Source organism: Lissotriton vulgaris, chromosome 7, assembly GCF_964263255.1.
Source record: "Lissotriton vulgaris chromosome 7, aLisVul1.2, whole genome shotgun sequence".
Taxonomy (NCBI): Eukaryota; Metazoa; Chordata; class Amphibia; order Caudata; family Salamandridae; genus Lissotriton; species Lissotriton vulgaris.
This window is the reverse complement of record NC_141695.1, coordinates 437,175,730-437,197,773: the sequence shown is the minus strand read 5'-3', so window position 1 is coordinate 437,197,773 and position 22,044 is coordinate 437,175,730. Positions and strand designations below refer to the sequence as shown.

Below are 22,044 nucleotides of genomic sequence, written 5' to 3'. Positions count from 1 at the left end.
CCTCAAGAAAGCACCCTGCAAGCAGCACTCAAGAAAGCCAGCTTGTTTGCTCTTGCCCTCCACGAGTCCAGACGCACCTGCAGACGACTCGATAAGAGATGGAGGAACAACAAAACCCCAGAAACCCTTGCAACCTTCAAACCCTCCGTCACCGCACACCACCTTCTCCTCAAAACCACAGAGAAAACTGCCCTCCAAGACAGAATTAACGGTAACGTATACAACAGCAAAGAACTCTTTGCCATCATCAAGAAGTTTGCCAGGCCCAACAGCAAGACCACAGACATCCCACCCTCCCAATATCTCTGCAACAAACACTACACCTTCTTCCACAAGATCAGGCAGAAACTATGACAGCTTTGACACCCAAGACCCTCCCACCACCCCAACACCACCGTATGCAGCCACGTCGCACCCCAACAGATCCTGCTCAACTGGACTCCACTCACTACAGACGACACACTCAAGCCCATGAAGAGCATCTACTCCTGAGCCCCCTCAGACACATGCTTGCATCACATCTTCCATAGAGCAGCCACCTCCATCGCCCCAGAGCTTCGCCGCGCCACAAACTGCTCCATCAAGCCTTCGCCTTCCCCGATGTCTGGAAACACACCAAGATCAATCTTCTTCTAAAGAAATCATCCGCTGACCCGACAGCCCTAAAGAATTTCAGACCCATTTCCCTGCTCCCCTCCCCAGCCAAGATCATCGAGAAGGCCATCAACGCCCAACTCTCTAAGGTCATTGAAGCAAACCACGTCCTGAACATCTCCCAATCCGGCTCAAGGAGCAAACGTAGCACTGAGACTGTACTCCTCGCCTCCACCGATGACATATGCTCCCTCCTTGACTGAGCCTTCAGCCTCCTGGACCTCTCTGCCTCCTTCGACAACATCTCCCACTGCACCCTAATAAAGAGACTCCACGACAAGGCCTCACCGGACGAACACAGTGAGTCAGGCTACCTCCATTCCTCTCCGAACCCACAGAGAGCAGCTGCAGAGTCCCCCAGAGTTCCTCCCTGATCCCCACCCTCTTCAACGTCTACATGGCCCCCTTGCGACCATTGTCAGGAACTACGGACTCCACATCTTCTCCTATGCCTACGATACCCAACTGATCCTCTCCCTCACCAATGAACCAACAACCGGAAGAAACAACTGCCACAGAGGAATGAAGGCCTTTGCCACCTGGCTGAAGAGCAGCTGCCTCAAACTGAATTCGGACTAGACCGAAGTCCTCATCCGAGGACCGTCACCCTCAGTTTAGAACAACTCATGGTGGCCCTCCACACTGGGAGTCCCGCCAACCCCAACATACGAAACCTCAATATCATACTAGACTCCTCGCTCACAATGAACCAACAGATCAATGCCGTCCCCTCATCATGCTTCCACACGCTCCACCAGCTACGAAAGACATTCAGATGGATCCCCACCGAATCCAGAAAAAAAGTCACCTTCGAACTCATCATCAGCAGACTCGACTATGGCAACACGCTGTACGCTGGCATCACCTAGACAATTCTCAGAAAACTTCAGAACTTTCAAAACACTGCAGTCAGACTGGTCCTCAGCATCCTTCACCACAGCCACATCTTTCGAACACCTTGGAGAACTCCACTGGCGCCCAGTCAACAGAATGATCACCTTCATGCTCCTCATGCACGCCTACAAAGCCCTCCACGACGCAGGAGCAGCATACCTGAACCACCGCCTCTCATTCTGATTTGAGACCAGATACCTGTGCTCCACCGAAGCACCCCTTTCCACAGTCCCTTGGATCCACAAGACAAGAACCGGAGGAAGATCCTTTTCCTACCTCGCCGCCAAGACCTGGAACGCCCTGCTGACCCACCTCCGAACCGCCCCACCCCCCTTACCTCCATTCCTCCCCCTAGTGCCTTGGGACCTTCACAAACCTTGATTGTTTGATTGACTCAAGGTAAACTGCCCAAGACCTGCCATGATAGCTGACCAATCAAAATGTGTCATGTATTGGATCTCTCTTCCTCCCACATTCAGAGCTCACTTTTGTGACTGATGCTTCACTACTGGGTTGGTGGGGGGCGTCTAGAGGAGGTGGAGATCAGAGGCCCCTGGTCCCCAGCAAAGAGTTAGCTCAACATCAACCTGCTGGTGTTTTGGGTTATTTTGTTTTGCCCTAAAGGCTTTCATTCCACCCCCCCCCTGGAGAAACTTGTGCAGGTTCTCATGGAGAGGACCACTGCCATATGACAATACAACAAGCAGATTTGAGTTGGGTCCTGCATCCTATTGCCAAGCGACTTTCTCTCTGGAAGTAACTGGAGCAGTAGAACATCTTTTTGGTAGCCAACTACCTATTGGGGTCCCTGAAAGCCAGAGCAGACAAATTGAGCATACATCACTTGGTGCCTTATAAGGTGCACCCTGTTTCCTGAGGTGGTGCAGGGTGTATTCACACACTGAAGAGAGCTATGGCTAGACTTGTTATCCACAGAGGGAACATGCTAGGCTAATGGTTTTGCACATTGAAATTTCCACAAGAACGCTCATTTCGAGGCGCATTCTGGTTGGCATGGAATGAGGTCTCTTGCGCTCCTTCTCACCTTTACCTCTCCTTTTGACTTCTGAGGAAGACCACAAGCGGCTAAGCCCAAGTCATTTAGTTGCCCCAGACAGGGCTGTGAGGGTGTGGTACTCAGAACTGCAGAGCATGACTATCTGGCCTCCGATCAGCCCACTACTTCAGGATGACCTCCTATCTCAACAACACGACAGGGTCCTCCATCTGAACCTCCATAGATTACATCTCCATGCATGGAGATAGAGCAACTGCAGTTGACGGCATTTGAGTTGTTATCTGACGTGGTAAATGTCATCCTCTCTCAGATGCTCCACTCCGAAATCCATCTATTATAGGCACTGAGGCAAGTTTATTGCCTGGTGTGGTTCCCAAAACACTGACCCCTTACAGGCTAAGCTTTAGACGTTCTGTTTGTTCTTTCTCTGGCCCAGCAAGGCCTTGCAGTGAGGTGAGCAGTTTAAAAGGTTATTTGTCAGCCCTTTTGGTCTTTCTGTATTTGCGGGTCCAGCCATCTGTTTTTAAATCACCAGTTGTAAAGTTGTTTGTTAAAGGTTTGGCACCCATGTTCCCTTCAAAACAGTATATGAAGTTCCAATGGGACCTTAACTTTGTCTTGACATTTCTTATGTCAAGACATGCACCAATGCTTGCTGCATCTCTTGACCCTGAAAATGAGCTTTCTCACTGCGATTTTGTCTGCTTGTTAGATGAGTGAACTGCTAGCACTTTCAGTGGAGCTTCACTCCACCTCCACCTTTCTGAACATACTGGTGCAGAGGACTCTGGCAGTCATTTTACCGAACGTTTTGACTTTTTTCCACATTGAGCAGTCGATCACTCTACCATTGTTCTTTGCTTCCCCTAGAAGAGGCTCCATTGTGTGAAAACCAAACTTTGAGTTTTTTACCAATTATACCAAGGTCCTTCGAATTGGCAATCCACTCTGGGGGTTTTCTGGAGTAAAGTTAGGGAAGGTTGTCTGGAAGAGGACCCTGTTGGGTCAAGATATGTTATACACTGGTCAGGAAACAACCACGCGAGGGCACATTCCACCAGACCCAAGGCTCAACGATGTTGGGGGTGGGGAACCTGTCCTTGACATTTGCCAGGCTGCGACGTGGGCATTTGTGCATGCATTCACAAGGCGCTGCTGCATTAACAGGCTCAACAGGAAGGACTCTTCACCTGTTCAGTTGTGCAGGACTTTTTGATTTGAGTCCCTTCCATAGACCATCCTTTTTTTGGGAGTTACTGCTTTATCTGTTCTAATGGTGGGAAACTGCAATTAGAAATATTCATTAAAACGAGTTACTTACCTTCAGTAAAGCTCTTTCTTGCGGATACTGTATCTAATTGCAGATTCTTCACTGCTTTCTCATTCAGTGCAATGGTCTCTATAACATCTAAAAAGGTCCCAAGTTAGCAGTTAGTATACTCTGCAACAATGGTTTTACCCTCCCCATCTGAGGAAAGGGAAAAAGACAAGAAACTGGCACCAACATGCAGGAGTGTGCTTCCACTCCATCATTTTCAGGGCGGTATGGAACCAGTGCAGTGCTGCACAATGCCACCTATCTGTGTGCGGGAAGAGTGCTGAAAAATTCTTCAGATCTAGTCTTGCCCTTTGCATTCATTCTAAGGTGAGAAATCTGCTGTTTGGTAGGGTATCTACCAGAAAAAGTATTACTGAAGAGGTGCCCTTCTCTTCTTTTCTGGTCCGAGGTCGGGTAGCTGTGTGTAGGTGCCTTATTTTGTCTTTATGTCCTGCTTGTGAAGGAGGGTTAGAGATTCCATCATGATTCATTGTTCTTCCTTTCCTGCTTTATTTAACTCATTTTGATACTAGTTGCACATATCTGCTGGTGGTGTTAGTTGTGCAGTTACGTTATGCCTGGATGTCTTCCATTATGCAATATGTTAGTTACTCCCACTTGTTAGTCTTGAGAGTAGGATGTGCCAGACCCTTATCCATGGACTCCCTATCTGGTATTGATTTTAGAGGTGAGGAATCAGCGGACAGAAGTATCCACCTGACAAAAATGTAATTGACCTTTTGTATCCATCTTCCTAGTGGATGTTCTGTCAACCTGCAGATTTCTTACTGACCCATGCGCCTCCCAGACTTAAGGCGTGGGTTTTACTGTTGACTGTAGGGTACCAAGTGAGTTTTGTGCACTGCATTCCTCTCAAATTAGTCAGGCTTGTCTTCAAATCTTCAGATTTTGAAATACAAGGTTAAGAACTGACACCAGAGCATCTGGTGGAACCTTATATGTCATAACTTGGGGCGGTGCCAGAGTTGACACAAAGGCATGGCTTCACCTGTCTGTCTGGGAGCGTTCATGCAATTGTTTCAGATTTAGTCTGGCTCCTGTTGGAGATTTAAGAGATTAAGAATCTGCAGGTTGATGGAGTATCCAACACTAACATAATTACTCAACCTATGTAACTTTCTGTGCATAACAACCATTTCTTCAATATTGATGGGCCCTGTGATGTCCTATATTGCCGAGCACAGGCTTGGATTCCTGTGTGGATGTCTCTGGTGTGTTTCTTACCATCTCTAATCCTCACTTGGGTGTGTTTGAGTTGAGCTTCCCATAACCATGAATGGTTGTTCCTTGTCTGTCTTTCAAGTTCCTTTCCAAGAATTCAATCATGCGCGTGTTTCAAGGTTCTACTTTTCTCTATTAGGTAGAGACGATGACCACAGAGCTGTCTGCTGAACGTAGCTTCGCTCAGAAGGCAGAGAATGCCCGGCAACAGTTGGAGCGTCAGAACAAGGAGCTGAAACTCAAATTCAATGAGCTGGACTCATCCACCCGAGCCAAGTACAAAATGACAATTGCATCACTAGAGAGCAAGATTTCACAGTTGGAGGAGCAGCTTGAGCAGGAGTCCAAGTGAGTAGCTTTCCAAGGATGAGTGAATGCTTGATTTCTTTAGTGCTCAGTGGGGTTAGAATATATTTCTAGCTGTTAATCATTATCACATGCTAGACATCTATGTTCTTTATGCCTTCAGAAAGAGGTGAAAGATGAGATGTCCTGAGCTAGCTAAATCCTGAAGAAAACCGGGAGTTCCACTTTTTTGAGTGACCTTTTAAAAGCATGTTTTGCATTGATAGTTGATAAAAACATACATCCCTTTATCAATTCTTCTAAGTGTAATGATGCAATCGAGCTACAATGCACTGTTTTCTGTGTGGATTGATTATTATACAATACAATACAATAGTCTTTGTAATGGAGGGAAGGATGTGAGGGTTGACGCGTAAACTATTTTAAATATTAATCTCAGTGTACGGGTGCACGCCTTTCGTGCCGTTATTAGCATTGTAAATAAAGTATGACCGAATCTCCAGTGCTTAGGCTAATGAAGGCTTGGTGGGATCCTCCATGCACCTAAGAGCTACCGACTCATGTGGCTAGTGACAAATAAGGTTTGCAACCTCAAATCCAGTGAATGCTCCTGAATGTCCATGGCGATGTCACAAAATCACGTCTCCGCTCCGCCCATGTGTAAGAAAGAGCAGCTTCTGAAGAAGGTTGACTTCACCTCTTTAAAAGCGCCTCTATGAAGGTGCATCCCTTGATATGAAACAGCCTCACAGTCTGTATTATGTTCTGCCTTGGATATCTTTGGATCTGTAGAAATCAGAAAGTCTGGCACCAGTACTGACGCAGTAACTAATTCAAGTGGAGTAGCATCAGAACAAGAAAGAATCATCACCAAATTATTGATATAATATTGCATTAGGTTTGTAAAAGACTGTTTGTGGCATCGGTGACTGTAGATACACATGCTTTACATACTCCTGCCATCTAGTGTTGGACTTGGATGTTTGGAAGTTGTTTTTCTTTGAAGAAGTATTTTGAATAACAAGGTGTGCTGTGACTCCCTCTCTTGATCCACATTGTACATGGGCACAGACTCCATCTTAGTTTGTTGTTTTCTGTCATTCGGTTTGAACATAGATTGAGAGGACACAAAGTTAGTTTTGGTCCTTATACCTTTGGAGGACTGCTGACTGCTCCTTGACATTGGATTCCAGGGTCTATCTGCACCCTTTGGGGACCACATGTACCGACATGAAACATGCCGCCCAGAAAAGAGGTGATGGAATGAACTACCTTTTCAATACTGCCCTTGTGCAATTAGAAGTATCCGTGGGCAGAACACCATTGTCTATCGAAGACGACCTTGGCACTGTTGACACAGTTAAATGCACCAACAGATATCCTCCAAAACGCAGGACATATTTTAAGAAGAAGATTCCTTTGGCAATAAAGTATGCAATGATGGAGATGCATCTGGAATCCCAGCCCAGGGACTGTGTCCTAGTGCGAGTCAGAGTGCAGGAGGAAGTCGAACCAGCCCAGAAGACCAGTTACGCACAAACTAAGAATATGACTAAGGTTGTAAGTACTACACCAGTCTCTAAAAGCCATGCAACCAAACTAAGATTGCATAAAATGTCCCGCCCTGAGCAGTGAAAAAAGAGACTGCTATGCTGGCTTTGGGCTCCAGTCAGCATCAAAAGAAGGATGTAGAGTAGACCAAGCTTCCATCAAAATGTGCTGTTCCTTGTTGCCATCGAGCCCCATTCAGCCTAAGGGTTTTGAGCTCTTACGTCACAACCAAAGTGGTTGCACAGAGCACCACTGAATCCAACGCCGAAGATCCTGACAGTGCTTTGCTGACAGACGTGTCCCTGGTAGTACTGCAATGTGCACCCCAATCCCTTTCCCGGTTGATCCTGACTTGGACCACTACTTCATTAGTGCATTCCCTGCTGGATGATACCACGGCCTACCATGAGTTCCCCCAGAGGGCCACTAGACACCTTAAATTGAAAATATGCATCACTCAGGAGGAAGAGAACTTCCCAGTGCATACTTCCTCCTAGTCCAAAGGCACAATCCAGTTTCTATCCATGCTTAAATCTGCCCTCTATTTTTTAACAAGCCAGTAAAGGCTAGGGTAGTCGCACCTAGCACAGATAAAAATACAAGCCCTCACACAACGACCCTGTCTCCCTCAGGCATCAGGTCTCCCCTGATGCGTTGGTGGTTTGGAATAGGGCAGTTCCATTATTCTCGGACTAATTGCCTTCACCTAATAAGGAGAGTAAATGACTCGATATTGTGGGCAAGCGATTAGCGGTAGGGACAGCCGCACATTGGCAATGAGCAATTTTGTCAGGCTCCACCCCAGCGAACTCAACAACTACCGACCTATCTCCCTGCTCCCGACCAAAGTATTAGAAAAAGCCATCAACCAGCAACTCCCCTCACATCTGGCATTGAACCTCCTACAGACTCCTCCCAGTTTGGATTCCGCAGCAATCACAGCCCCAAGTCAGCCCTCATCTCGCCTACCGACCACATCTGAACGCTATTCGACTGAGGAGAGACCACAGCTCTGATCCCCTAGACCTCTCAGGAGATTTCGATATGGTGTGCCACAACACACTCATCACAATGCTGCACAACATAGGCATCCAAGGATCCGCTCTGAGATGGATCGGCTCTTTCCTCACCAGAAGAACACAAAAAGTCAGCCTTCAGCTCTGAACCCAAGTAAATCATCTGTGGAGTACCCACCCTTAGTCCCACCCTCTTCAACACGTATATGACACCTCTGGCCAACAGCACTAAAACCTACGGACTCAACATCATATCCTAAGCGGATGACACACAACTCCCCCTCTCCCTCTCCAAAGACACCACCAAGACAAACTTCCACAACTGCATGACAAACGTCGCCAACTGAATGAAGGATAACTGCCTGAAGCTCAACACGAACAAGAAAGAGGTACTGATTTTCGAAAACAAAAGCTCCCTATGGGACACATCCTGGTGGCCCTCAGAACTTGGGCCTACTCCTACCACTACTAATCACGCTAGTAACCTATGCATTATTCTGGACTACAAGCTAACCCGGATGACTCAGATCAACTCAGCCACCTCCGCTTGCTTCTGCACCATCACCCAGGTCCTCATCTCCAGCCAACTGGATTAGGGTGATGCTCTCTATGCATAGACTGCAGCTCACCTTCTCCGAGGACTTCCAGTTCATGCTGTAGATCTGCCTACTTGAACCACTTCCTGTACTTCCATCAGCTCACCAGCCACCTACGCTCTTCATCCCTTTCTCTAACCCCTACCCAACCATCCGATATAGCAGATGCGAAGGTCGCTCCTTCTCCTACCTAGCAGCGAAGACATGGAACAAGCTACCTTTTCATCTACTTCCCTCCTCATCTCTTCCCGTGTCTGAAAGTCCCTGAAGAGCTGGCTATTAAGCTAATCAACTGGACCCTACCAGCACCATTTTGACTGAGGTACAAAAAATTTCAGTTGGTGGAGGTGTAGGAACTCATACAACGTCTTCTAGGCAAGTACAGAATGAGGAGAAATGCGATCGTGTCCGAGGCTAGAAAGCTTTGAATGCCAACCTTCATTGCACCCTCAGTGCCACGTACACATTCTCCAGAGGCATTAATAGCAATGTCCTTATCAGACAACATGCCTGGCTTTGCATCCGGAGGTTCAAACCTTAAGTCCAGCAGCATCTCCTCAACTATTCCATTAGCTGGGGAGGATATTTCACAGGTTGACGAGATGCTAGAAAAAATAAAAAAGGACACGAAGATTGCCAAGTCTATAGGTGCCCTGCAAACTTCAACTACAAGAGTCACCTTTCGTAAATAGCCCTGGGGAGGAGCCAAGATTACTTGACCAGACCAGCTGCAGCCTTACCAAAGACAACAAGTAAACAAAACAGTGATGGATGGAATGCTTGAATTAACCCCTTCCTTGCTGCCGTCGGCCATTGGCCGACGGCAGCACTACCTCCCCAGTGCTGCCGTTGGCCAAAGGCCGACGCGGCCCCGCCTATTTTGCAGCAGTGCCGCACTGTGGAAAATCGAGGCCGCAGTAAACTGGTTAATCTTAGCCACTGGTAACCACTCGAAGCTACATCCCAATCCATTGTTATTTCGCACACCATGCCACCTCAATTTGGACTTGGCTATATGCAAATCAGTCTTGACCCTACTCCAATAGGAACAGTCCATCCCAAACTGCCAAGCTAGGTCCTTCCTGAACCGGAACACAAGCAACCTATGACCATTATCGCCCTGATTATGGGCTTATCAGTTGGGTGCAACTTGAGTCCAATGGCACAGTGTGCACAGAACCCATAACTGGGGCGAAAACAGTCCTGGGTTGCCCGTGTTCGGTTCAAAATGCCAAAGGTTTGCCTCCAGTTACCCGCACCCACAATCCAAGAGAAGTGCACTATGGTTGAAATGCTTTTCCTCCTCTCCCAGTCTTCCCGTACATGATGAGGAAAATGAGACCGGTGTCCCTGATGCTCATCCTGGAGGCTCCTACTTGGGCAAGGCAGTCTTGGTATTCCATTCTTCTGGAAATGTTCATCAGCCCCCAAAAGAAGTTGCTACGTAGGCCAGACCTTCTCCTACAGAGACATAGCCAGATTAGATATCCAGACTCCAAACCACTCTGTCTAATAATTTAGCACTTGAGTTAATAAAGTCCTCCCGGAAAGCATGACCATTCTACAGAAGCCACAGCAAAGTGTAAAAGATTTGTACACTACTGCATTTCCAAAAACCTGGACCCCCTAAAGGCTAATGTCCAGGACATTGTCTGCTAACTTTTACATCTGCAGAATTCAGGCCTCAGAGCAGCTTACATGCAAAACGGGGATCATTCATCCTTCTTTAGAACCCCAGTATTCAAGGCTTACATGGAGGATCTTCAGAAGGTCACACCCTCTGAAACTTTACACTCATGCCTCCTACAGTTCCTTTCCTGGAAGATAGCCTTCTCAGTGGTTATAACGTCTTTAAGAAGTTATTAGCAAACTGCAAGCACTCGCCTTAAAAGAACCTTTCATTCAGGTTCACAAATTGGTTTGTTCTCAGGGATATGGTGATATCATCTGTTCACCTCAATCTGACTATGGAGCTCCCAGCTTTCTTTCCACAACCATATTTAGTAGCAGAAAGAGCTCTACACAAGTTAGATATTAATAACTCATATATACTACATTTACGGGAACAAGCATTTTTGCAAGTCAAAACGCTCTTTACTGCCTTCGCAAAACCTCACAAGGGTCATCCTATTTGTTATGTTATGTTATGTTATGTTATGTTATGTTATGTGGTTTTTATTTGGCGCACAGATGCTCCAGCTAAGGAGCGTCCTGGCGCCCGACAAGGCAGCTACACAACACAACTAAATAAAACAGCACAAGCATACAACTAAGGGAATAAAAACGTTTTCACAGCGCGACGAAAGGAAAGCAAATCGCTCATAGCGCGAATTGCCGGGGGTAAGGAGTTCCACAAAGCAGCGGCCCGCACTCGAAATGAGCGTCCACCGGCCCTACTTCGCTTAAAGCGCGGCACCACGGCCAATTCGAGGTCTGCCGATCTTAATGGTCGTGCTGGGATGTAGTTGGCCAGGAGGGTCGTAAGGATAGTTGCCGGGGACCCCTTCAAGATCTTATAGGCGACGCAGAGGACCTTAAACTGAATCCGCTGAGCCACCGGAAGCCAGTGCAGCGCCCGTATGGTGCTGGAGGTAGGACAGAATCTTGGGAGGCCTACCACCGCTCTCGCTGCGGCGTTCTGGATCCTTTGCAGGCGTCCGATCTCTGCCACATTCAAACCGGCCAGCAAGGAACTCGCATAATCCAGCCTGGAGATGACGGTAGCTTGGATCATGAGTTGCCTGGTGGGGGCATCGAAGAACTTTAGCACAGGACGGAGCCCACGCAAGATGCCGAAGCAGCATGCAGCCGTGCGTTTAGTGTGGCATGCAAATGTAAGGGAAGGGTCCAGCCAGACCCCGAGGTTCTTAAGCTCGGCGACTGGGATGGGAGCAGGACCCAACTCCTCCGGCCACCATCTCTCTCCCCACAGTTCCGGCTGTCTACCAAATACCATGACCTCGGTCTTACTAGCGTTTAGCTGAAGACAATTGGACGTCATCCAGCTGGCGACCGCCCTCAGTCCTTGTTGAAACCTGGGAGCGTCGACTTCGGCATCCCCGCTGATCGTGACCGCTAGCTGGGTGTCATCGGCATATGACACCATGGTCATACCCCATTGTTTGACAACCTCAGCTAGCGGCCTTACGTAAAGATTAAACAGCGTAGGGCTCAGCGAGGAGCCTTGGGGGACGCCCAGGTTCAACGGATGGAATTTGGACTGATAAGGCGGGACGGTCACGCTAAAGGCCCGGTTGGTTAGGAACGACCGGAACCACTCGAGAGCAGTGCCGGTAACACCCGCCTCCTCTAGGCGCAGCAGAAGGATAGGGTGCGAGACGGTGTCAAAGGCAGCGCTTAGATCTAATAGCACCAGCGCTGCCGTTTGTCCCGCGTCAAGCACGGAGCGAAGGTGCTCCACCATATAAAGCAGAGCCGTCTCCGTGCTATGACCTGCCCTAAACCCATTCTGCGTAGCGTCGAGTATATCTGCTCGACGGAGATGTTCCGAGAGAACAGCATTTACGTGTGCCTCCATCACCTTAGCCGGCCATGGCAAGAGGGAAATAGGCCGATAGCTCTCCGGCTTGCTCCCATCCAGGCTAGGTTTCTTCAGAATAGGACGAACCATGGCTCGCTTCCACTTCAATGGAACTTCGCCAGATGTTAGTGACACATTGACCAAGGAACAAAGCGGTGAGATGTCATGTGCCGCTAGGTCCTTGAACACTTCAGGGCAAAGTGGATCCTCTGGGGACCCAGACTTCACTCTGCAGGCCAAAGTGCCTAGGCTATCAGAAGTTAACAAAGGTAGAGAATATAGTCCCTCAGATGGTAGTGGCTTAAAAGGTGGATTCGCCGAGGGAACGACCAAAGGAAAGGCTCGATAGATGGCATTCACCTTTTCCAAGAAAAACTCTGCCAACTTTTCACAATGCTCCACAGAGCTCTGATGTGATGTTTTGACTTTTTTGGCAGTGAGGTCTTTCAGCACCTTGAAGATAGCCTTTGCCGGGTTCGAGCTATTCCTGAATTGTGTCGCATAAAAAGCGGCACGGGTTCTACATACCGCCCGATGGTATACCTTCACCGTTGACAGATATAAAGTTTTCTTAGAGCTGGAGTAGGCTTTACGCCATGCCCGCTCTGCGCGCCTACAAGAGACCTTCAGAGCCCGCAGTGAGTCGTCGTACCAGGGGCTAGCCTTGCCAGTTCTAGTTTTACAGGTCACCAAGGGGATAAGGGTGTCCAAGGCCCTGGAGACCCAGTCGCTAAACCTGTCATATACCTGATCAGGCGGGCCCGAGACGTCAAACGGGTCAGCCGATAAGAGGTGGAAGAACTCATCCAGCTTGAGTTTGTTCCAGCGTCGTCTTGGAACAGAACACACCACTGGCTTAGATGGACTAGCCACAACAGGGCAGTGGAACTGAATCAAATAATGATCAGTCCATGCCAGAGGTGTGTAGCTGGTGACGCAGGCTTCCGTAAGATTGGTGAAAAACGGATCAAGGGTGTGACCCCCTGAGTGTGTAGGCTGCGTCACCAACTGATTCAACTGTAACGCCTCAAGGTCTGCCAGGAAACTGGATACTGAGGGACTGCGGGAATTGTCAAAGTGCAGATTTAAGTCTCCAATGATGGAAAAATTGGAGCACCCCGTAGCCAGATTGCTAATGGCGTCAGGTAACGCTGCTCTAAAGGCCACTTCACTCCCCGGGGGCCGATAGATCACTAGTCCCGACAGGGTGAAGTTAGATGTAATAGCGACCTTAAACAGGGCACTTTCGCACCCCGGAATTTTTTGCCCATGCCATGTACAGGAATAACAGGATTTGACAGCAAGAGCTATTCCACCGCCTCTTGAGGTCCGATTCAAGGTGAATACCGAGTATTCCGGCGGGAAGGCCAGATTGACAATGGCCGTGTCAGCATCCTGCAGCCAGGTCTCTGTTACACAGAATAGGTCGGGCAACTCCCCGCCTAGCAGATCATTAATGTCGAGATGGTGCTTGACAAGCGACCTAGCATTAAGATTCCAAATACAAATACCAGGCAACGGGCTTAGGGGCGCACGCGGGACGTCCCTGCAGCTCCTGCTTACGGGGGCGGACAACGAAAAGCATCCGCAACCACACGCAAACGGGCCGCATAGGGGGTCCACCCTAGGTGTTGTGCAGGTCGTCCGAGACCTCTCAATGGCAACCAGACTGTCTCTGGTGTAGCACCGCATGATGAAAGATAGTACGATCAGGAGGGGGGCCAGAGTCCAGCCACGTCCAGCGCGTCCTGTCGCGGACGAGCGCAGACGGGCAGGACTCTGGCACGACTCCGGCCACGCGAGGACGCGCCCGCTCCGCGATCCCGCTACGGAAGGGAGGAGCATTTAATAGGCGTCCACTCACCCACACATGCGCAGTAAGCGCTGCCGAAATGAAGCTCCTCAGCCCCACTCAAATATGGCGCCCACCCCGGGAACCAAGCCCGCCAAGCGGCGGTGGGGGGCACAATTTACGGTGCGTGTGAGAGGGCAAGTTTTAAGCTACCCCACAGCCTGCGCGCACACCAACCAGTTTGCAGCTAGAAGAATGAATTAAAACGCGGTAAAAACACGCAGCGCGCCTCTGCAGCACAGCGCTCGCTACCTTGTCAGCTGGGAACGCCGAGGGACTCGCCTTTAGTAGGCGTCCACTCACCCACACATGCGCAGTAAGCGCTGCCGAAATAAAGCTCCTCAGCCCCACTCAAATATGGCGCCCACCCCGGGAACCAAGCCCGCCAAGCGGCGGTGGGGGGCACAATTTACGGTGCGTGTGAGAGGGCAAGTTTTAAGCTACCCCACAGCCTGCGCGCACACCAACCAGTTTGCAGCTAGAAGAATGAATTAAAACGCGGTAAAAACACGCAGCGCGCCTCTGCAGCACAGCGCTCGCTACCTTGTCAGCTGGGAACGCCGAGGGACTCGCCTTTAGTAGGCGTCCACTCACCCACACATGCGCAGTAAGCGCTGCCGAAATAAAGCTCCTCAGCCCCACTCAAATATGGCGCCCACCCCGGGAACCAAGCCCGCCAAGCGGCGGTGGGGGGCACAATTTACGGTGCGTGTGAGAGGGCAAGTTTTAAGCTACCCCACAGCCTGCGCGCACACCAACCAGTTTGCAGCTAGAAGAATGAATTAAAACGCGGTAAAAACACGCAGCGCGCCTCTGCAGCACAGCGCTCGCTACTAATGTAGGTATAGCAAAATGCTAGTCAATTACATCCAAACTTGCTACCACCAAGATAAGAGTCTTACCTGTACCTCCTCACACCCCAGGTCACACTGCCCAAAAGAAAAGGGCAGCTATAGCTTTCTTAAGGAACGATCTACAACTGACACCTGTAAAGCAGCCACCTGCTCAACACCATGCACTTTTGCCAACCAGCACTGTGTGGACATCTTCACTTACCAGAAGGCTGTGGTTGGTTTAAAGCCATTATTCCAGACATCTTCATCATCTCCTCGCTATCCATTATTTATGGAGGGAAATGATGTACAGTCAATGCAGAGCATGTTCATCTACAGCTACACATTTCCGATAGAAACTTCTAACCGCAGATTCCTCTCCTTAAAATATTCTCCAGGCGTCATATTAAATCCAGAAAATCATGAGCAACCTCCCTGCAGGCTGGTAGAAACGATTGGCTCTGCGTCTGTGTTGTCCTTGTCAGAAATTATGTGTGCATTGCTTACATGGGCACTATCCCGATGCACTGGCATCAGTTTCTTTATTTCTGCAGTGACATTGTATTCTGGTTTGCTTGGGGCACTTCGGTCTAACAAACCTACAGATTTTAAACCTCTTGGAATGTCAGACTGATATCTATGTTTGATCCTGACTTGGTCTGTCTCTGGTGCGGGCCATGAACTCCTGCCTATGTGGCAGAAAAAATATCTGCTTTGTTCCTGGTTCCGCTCCGAGGGAGATCCTGGGATGCTCTCTGAATCGTTCTAGCAGACAATATTTTTTCCACTCCAAAATGTCCTCCTCAAAGTTGGATAAGTCCAAGAAGCACAAGAGAAAAAGTCAAAACGATCATTGGCTTCTTCTTCCAAACGCTGTGCTGCGAAGCCCCACTTACACACTACACCTGCTGAGGCAGTGGCGGGTCCCGTTCCACACTTCTCTGACTTCCCCGAAGTGGGAGCGACCTGTGCTCAGTTAAGTGTTCTACCATACAATGCACACCACCTTTGGGCCTTCAAGTTCCTCTGACGCGCTGAGAGGTGCATCTGCTGGGTTAGCCCTGGGGGTTCATCCCAGAAACCAGCCAGCCCTCTAGATGTGTTCCTGGATCTGGTCTGACACTGCCAAGGGTGCCTCCACCCACCCCAGCCCCGTTCTAGACAACAGACCACCCAGTGCTACTAAATGACAAGCCCATTGCGATTCCTGACGCCGAGATAGTGCCACCCCAATGCCGCTTGGCATTGACTCCAGGGCTGTCCAGGCCTTATCTACAGCAGGACTTTGCTAGCCTTAGTTAACCGAAGATGGGGGTAGATGAAAAGGGGTATGGGGCTAGATGAAGAGGGGTATGGACCCTTTGAGGAGGAGAACGTCAACCAAGCTGACAACTGGTATGAAGAGCTGAGATATGCGAGGGGTCTGGATACCTCCCCTGACTCTGGCATGCTGTCCCCTCCGGGCCCTGTTTTGCAAAAGGTGCATCCTTCGACACAGTGGTACATAGAGCAGCAGAGATCCTGGATCTCCAACTGCCAGCAGTTGATGTCAAGACTAATGTGTTAATGGATGTGCTTCACCCACTGGTAAGCTCTGCCGAGCCATTGCTCCCCTTTGATGTGGCCTTCACGGACGTTCTTCTGGTGGTGTTGGTGAAACCTTGCACCGGGACTCCTGTGCAATGCATGATCGCATGTCGACCTTGTCCCGCTTCAGAAGAACCAGCCTTCCTCTTCCTGCATCCCTCCCCTGAAGTCCCGGTTGTGCAGGCCTCCACATCCAAGGTCAACCTAAACGTTCCCACCACCGGACAGGAAAACCTAGAGGCTGGACACCTTTGGGAAGAGAACCTTCCCTTCCACCAGCTTGGCCTTGCAGTCGGTAAATACCACATGCCTCTTGTGCCGATATTCCCATGCTTTTTGGGACTCAGTTGCACAGCTGCTGCCCATATTCCTTGAAGAGTAGCAAACCATGCTGAACCAAGCACTTGTGGATGGTCGGGATGCAGCTGATTTCTTAATCAGGTGCAGACTGAACAGCACAGACTCTTTCTGCAGGGTCTCAACATATAGGGGGTCATTATGATTGCGGATTTTCCGCATCCTCGGGGCCGGCGGAAGCCACCGCCGGCCCCGAGGATGCGGAAAATCCGCAGCGGACTGACCAAAGACCCACCGCCAGATTAGGATGGCTGGTGGGTCCTGGTTTCCGTCCGCAGCTTTTCCGCCACGGTCGGATTACAACCGCGGCGGAAAAGCTCTAATATGGTGACGGTGTCTGGAAGACACCGTCCACCATATTAGGATGGCCAGTAAAGTATGCTTTTCCGCGGCAGGTTTTCCGCCGCGGAAAAGCATACGGAACTTCACTGCGGGGGCCCGTTGCGGGCCCCCTAGGTGAAGGGGGGGTGGGGGGTGCACATGGGGGGTACCTATGGTACCCCCCTGCAGTTGCATGCAGAAAGCGGCAGGCACCGCGCGGTGCCTGCCTCTTTCTGCATGCAAATGCAATGCGTGCATTTTTAACATTGCCGCGGGTGCAGCTTGAAGCTGCACCCGCGGCAATGTTAAAAATAGAGGATGTAACCGCAACCCTTGCGGTCACATCCTAATTGCACAGGAGGGAACTCCGCATGCCATGCAGAGGTTCCCTCCTGCTCTGGGGTCGCGGACGGACGCAAGTCCGTCCGCGATCCTAATCGACCCCTTACTTTGGCACTTGGCTGCTATGCTCGGTTGAATTTCGCTGACTTTTTGGGGAATGTCCAAGCCTCCTTGGTTGACATGTCCTCTGTCACTTCCCCTATTTGGCAAAAAAATCAGACACAACGCTCAAGCGGTTTCGCAAAACCTGCTCACCACAAGATCCTTGGGCCTCTCTCTGGTTTCTTGACCACAGCAACAATCCTTTAGTCCCTTTTGTGGTCACGACCAGGGCCCCTATGTGCGCAATTCCAGCCCTACCTGCCTGCCCAGCATACTACCCTGTCATTTTCTGGCTAGGGTCGCGGATCCCACAGAGGGCGCAGGAGGCAGTCCCAGCATGCTGTCTAGTCCCCCACACCTCTGGCTGACCCAGCCTCCAGGCCACGTTAGTCAACCCTTCACCCAGCACAAACATCCCATTGATGACAGGATCAGACAACACCTGCCCAAATGGACCAAAATCACGTTCCACAAGTGGTTGCTCCAAATTTTGCAGAGTGGTTATGTGCTTCCCTTTGTGGAATCTCCTCCTACTTTACCACCATCCCCAGTACAGCTGATCAAGGACCATCTCTTCATACTCCCTCAGGAGGTGGAGGTTCTATTGGCCAAAGAAGCCATCGAGAGGGTGTCGGTGCCAGAAGAACGACGTGATTGCAATCACACTACTTTCTGGTGCAAATAACACATTTGAGGCCTCTGCCATATCCTAAATCTGTGCCCCCTCAATGCCCTCCTGAAGAAAGAGAAATTCAAAATGCTGTAATTGGCTCAGGTCTTACCTGTCCAGGACCCTGGAGACTGGATGGCAGTATTGTACTTGCAAGACACTTATTTTCACATTCCCATCCTGTGAGTCCACAGCCTTTACCTGCAGGTCACAAGCATTTTCAATTTTCTGTGCTCCCTTTTAGCCTCATCAGTGCCTCCCTTTGGATGTTCATGAAAGTGATGGTGGTAGTTGAAGCTCACCTTCAGATGTCAGAGGTCCCAGACTTCCTCTACCTCGACCATTGGCTGCTGAAGGCAGGCTCGCCCCAGGCAGTTGTCATCCACCACCAGACTGCGACCAAGCTCCGGCATTCACTGTGGTCCACTATCAACATGCTGAAGTCACACCTGACTCCTTCTCAGACGCTTCTTTCATGTGAGCTACTCTGATCATGGTTCAGTTCTGCACATACCCTCTGAAGCCAATAGTCCAGGACATTTGGGCTATGATATTAATGTTCAACCTTTGTCCTGAATTTTGATGCGACTGATTCTGAGGCTGCTTGGCCTGATGGCCTCATGCATCCTGCTGTTGAAGTACGCCCAATGGTACAAGTGGACTCTGTGCAGGAACTGGAAGTCTCAGCGGGCTTCACTTCACGGGAAACTCTCCAACCTAGTCCAGAATAATGTTTCTTGTGGATACTCTGAATATAGATTTCTCAGAGCCTTCGCACCTCCCCATACTGAACAGCAAAAAGGTTTCAAGTTAGGAATCTGCACCCTTGTAGTATCAATTGTTTACCATGTCTGAAGGCACTGAAACAGACAAGCAATAAACTGATATCAGCGCACAGACACTGGCTCTCCCCTGTCACCTCCAGGATGGTATGGAGTCAGCACCGAGCTGCATGGTGCCACCTAGCGCACATAGGAACATTGAGAGAGAAAATATTTAATGTCCATCTTACGACTGGTTAGAATTCCAAGGTGAGGGATCTGCAGTTAGGAAGAGAATCTACCAGAAAGAGCATTACCAAGTGTTCTAACTTCTCTTTCTCGCCTCCTATGTGAAAAACAATCTCATCAGCAATGCGAATAATGATCAAAGTTTGAGTTGTCGCCGACATGCATTGTGGACTAAGGGAGGAGTCACAGCACATCTCAAGACTCCGAAATCTTCTTTGAAGACAAACAACTTGCTACACTAGATGGCAGGAATATGCAGAGTGTGTGATTCTACAACACTACACATTATGAACAGCTTCTTACAGGGAAATTGAGATTTTCTTTTTTTATCTCTTCAAGGTTCGTCATATGGAGAAGAAAATATTTAGCTCAGAGATTAGGTACCCAAAAAGTCCACTAGATAAGACCTCTTGATTAACACAATAATAGCAATTGGTTACGTTAGGAGGAGAGTGGCAAATGCTATTCTCCCTAGACAGTAATGGGTTTATTAAGGTCATTGCAGTCGGTTTGATTAAATCCATCTTTGAAACAGCTGTACAGTATTTATTCTCATTGTCTTTACATTAATCTAGTCTTTGCTCTCCATCCAAACTAGGGAACGAATCATATCCAACAAGCTAGTACGTCGTGCTGAGAAGAGACTAAAGGAGGTCCTCCTGCAAGTGGAGGAGGAAAGGCGCAACGCAGACCAATATAAGGACCAGGTATGGAGTAAGGTCTCTTATGCTTTTTTTGTCAAGTCCTCCCCAATAAATGGACCCTTTGCCTCAAAGTTGATGAGTTGCATAAAGGTCTCAATTAAGATGATGTATCATCTGCCTTTCATTGGAAGCCTATTTTGATATTTAGTTGGTTTGTATTTCACTGACTGTGTATAACGACAAAAATAAATATAAATGGGCAATATTATCCTTATTAATATTAGTAATAGTAGTGTTAGAACTGGCTATTTCTGGTTGGCTAAGGCTTACGCCAAAGCCAGGCAGAAACCACCATTCTAGTCAGGGCAAGGGACTCACACGCCAAGATAACCCCTGCTCACCCCCTTGGTAGCTTGGCACGAGCAGACAGGCCTATCCCGGAGGCAATGTGTAAAGCATTTGCGCACGCACCCAACAGCAACCACATCCTAGGCACACCACAAAAGGAACTCCACACAAGGTTGTATAAAAATAACTTTTGTATTGTCAAAACACATCAGATAGTAATCACACAATATACATTGTGCCAATTGGCACGGGCTATATTCACAAGGGATTATTTACACAGGACAGGGCCACGTGGGCGCCTGTCAGAATCAGCACGTAGTAGAAATAGCACTTCTAGAACATAGAATATAGGATATAAAATCACTGTAGCACAAATTAGCAAATATAGCACACAACCAGTAACCACTGGTAACAGGTAAGTACCACCTATGCAACCCTAACCACCTTAGGAGAATGTCACACAGGGAACCAGGACCTTACAAGGACCACTTGTACTAGAAAGAACAACCACCTAAGTATCACAATACAATTAGGGGTATCAGCAAGAACACATTACACATGATGCATCACAACATTCAGAGGTGTAGGGAAGGAAAACACATGATGCATAAAACATACATTCAGCAGTGTAAGAACAAGGCACATGATGCATCAATAACACATTCAGAGGTGCAGGGAAGGAAAAACACATGATGCATAAACCAACACATTCAGAGGTGTAAGAACAAGGAAGACACATGATGCATAAAAACATTCAGAGGTGTAAGTAAGACACATAATGCATAAAACACATTCAGAGGTGTCACAGCCATAATGGCATAGCACATTACGCATAACTCACATTTGGGCCTAACCAGTAAAAATACAGTAGGCAATCTCCTCACTAGTCTAAACACACTTTGCCTCCTAAGAATAAATCATATTTAGGGGCGTAACTCACATAGTGAAAACATCTCACTAGCATGAACCTAAATAGGTAAAATAACCTCATAATCACAGTAACAAACATTGCACAAAAATCACCTTAGGGCCTTGCGCCCTACCCACCTACCAGTCCCCTGGCCAACTGACCATCTCAAGAAGGGAACAAAGCCCTGTGTCCTACGCCAACCATACACGCCATAGGATCCAACAAAATGAATTAATTTAACCTATGTGTGATGTGATTTGGGAACATTTATACTACCTTGATTGTAAAGGCGTATTTGATTTCAATGTGATGTTTTAAATGTCACACCACCTTTACCCAGTCCCTCACAAACTCTTCACTTCCCTTCCCTTTCTCACTGAGAGCTCTGTTTATGTAATGATTTCACAATTACATTGATAACATGTTGATGGTTTCAAAGTAACTACATGCAGTAAAAATTACAATGAGTACACGTTTGCAAGAATAAATGCAATTTGACTTTGAATATTGCATACTTTATTTTTCATTGTGTCAAGTTACACACAGCGAAGTGTTTATGTGGTGATTATCTATATGTATAAATATAGAATGACTTGTAAAGCAACTCATCCAAACTCGGACCACCCCCACCTTTGTACTTACCTATTGACCCAGGCCCACGAGTTTTGAGGGCCTACCCCTTTATAACTCACTCTAATTGCTGGGCAGCTGGGAATCAAAACGGCGACAGGGTCCTCACTGACCCTAGAACAGAACTGCGCCAAAATGTAGGAGCCACACAGGCTCTGGGCAATCTACTGCACCTCCGGAGCCCACTGGCCCCTTACACAATCACAGGTGCCCCCAAGAGCCTCTCTGGGCTCGCAAAACAAAAAAATGTGGGCAGGGAGCTTCTCAGGGCTCTGAATATCCTGGTGCCGCGTGAGCCTCTC

At 48.6% G+C, this 22,044-nt stretch overlaps 1 protein-coding gene across 3 annotated transcripts in view; it reads left to right on the top strand.

Moving 5' to 3' along the window:
- Nucleotides 1-22,044, top strand: part of LOC147701804 (myosin-10-like) — a 633,212-nt gene that overhangs the window by 557,616 nt on the left and 53,552 nt on the right. For all 3 annotated transcript variants that reach the window (XM_086930428.1, XM_086930427.1, XM_086930429.1), the window contains exons 39-40: nucleotides 5,266-5,474; nucleotides 19,809-19,917. In XM_086930428.1, the coding sequence (XP_086786554.1) occupies nucleotides 5,266-5,474; nucleotides 19,809-19,917 (318 nt within the window). The remainder of the gene's footprint in view (nucleotides 1-5,265; nucleotides 5,475-19,808; nucleotides 19,918-22,044) is intronic.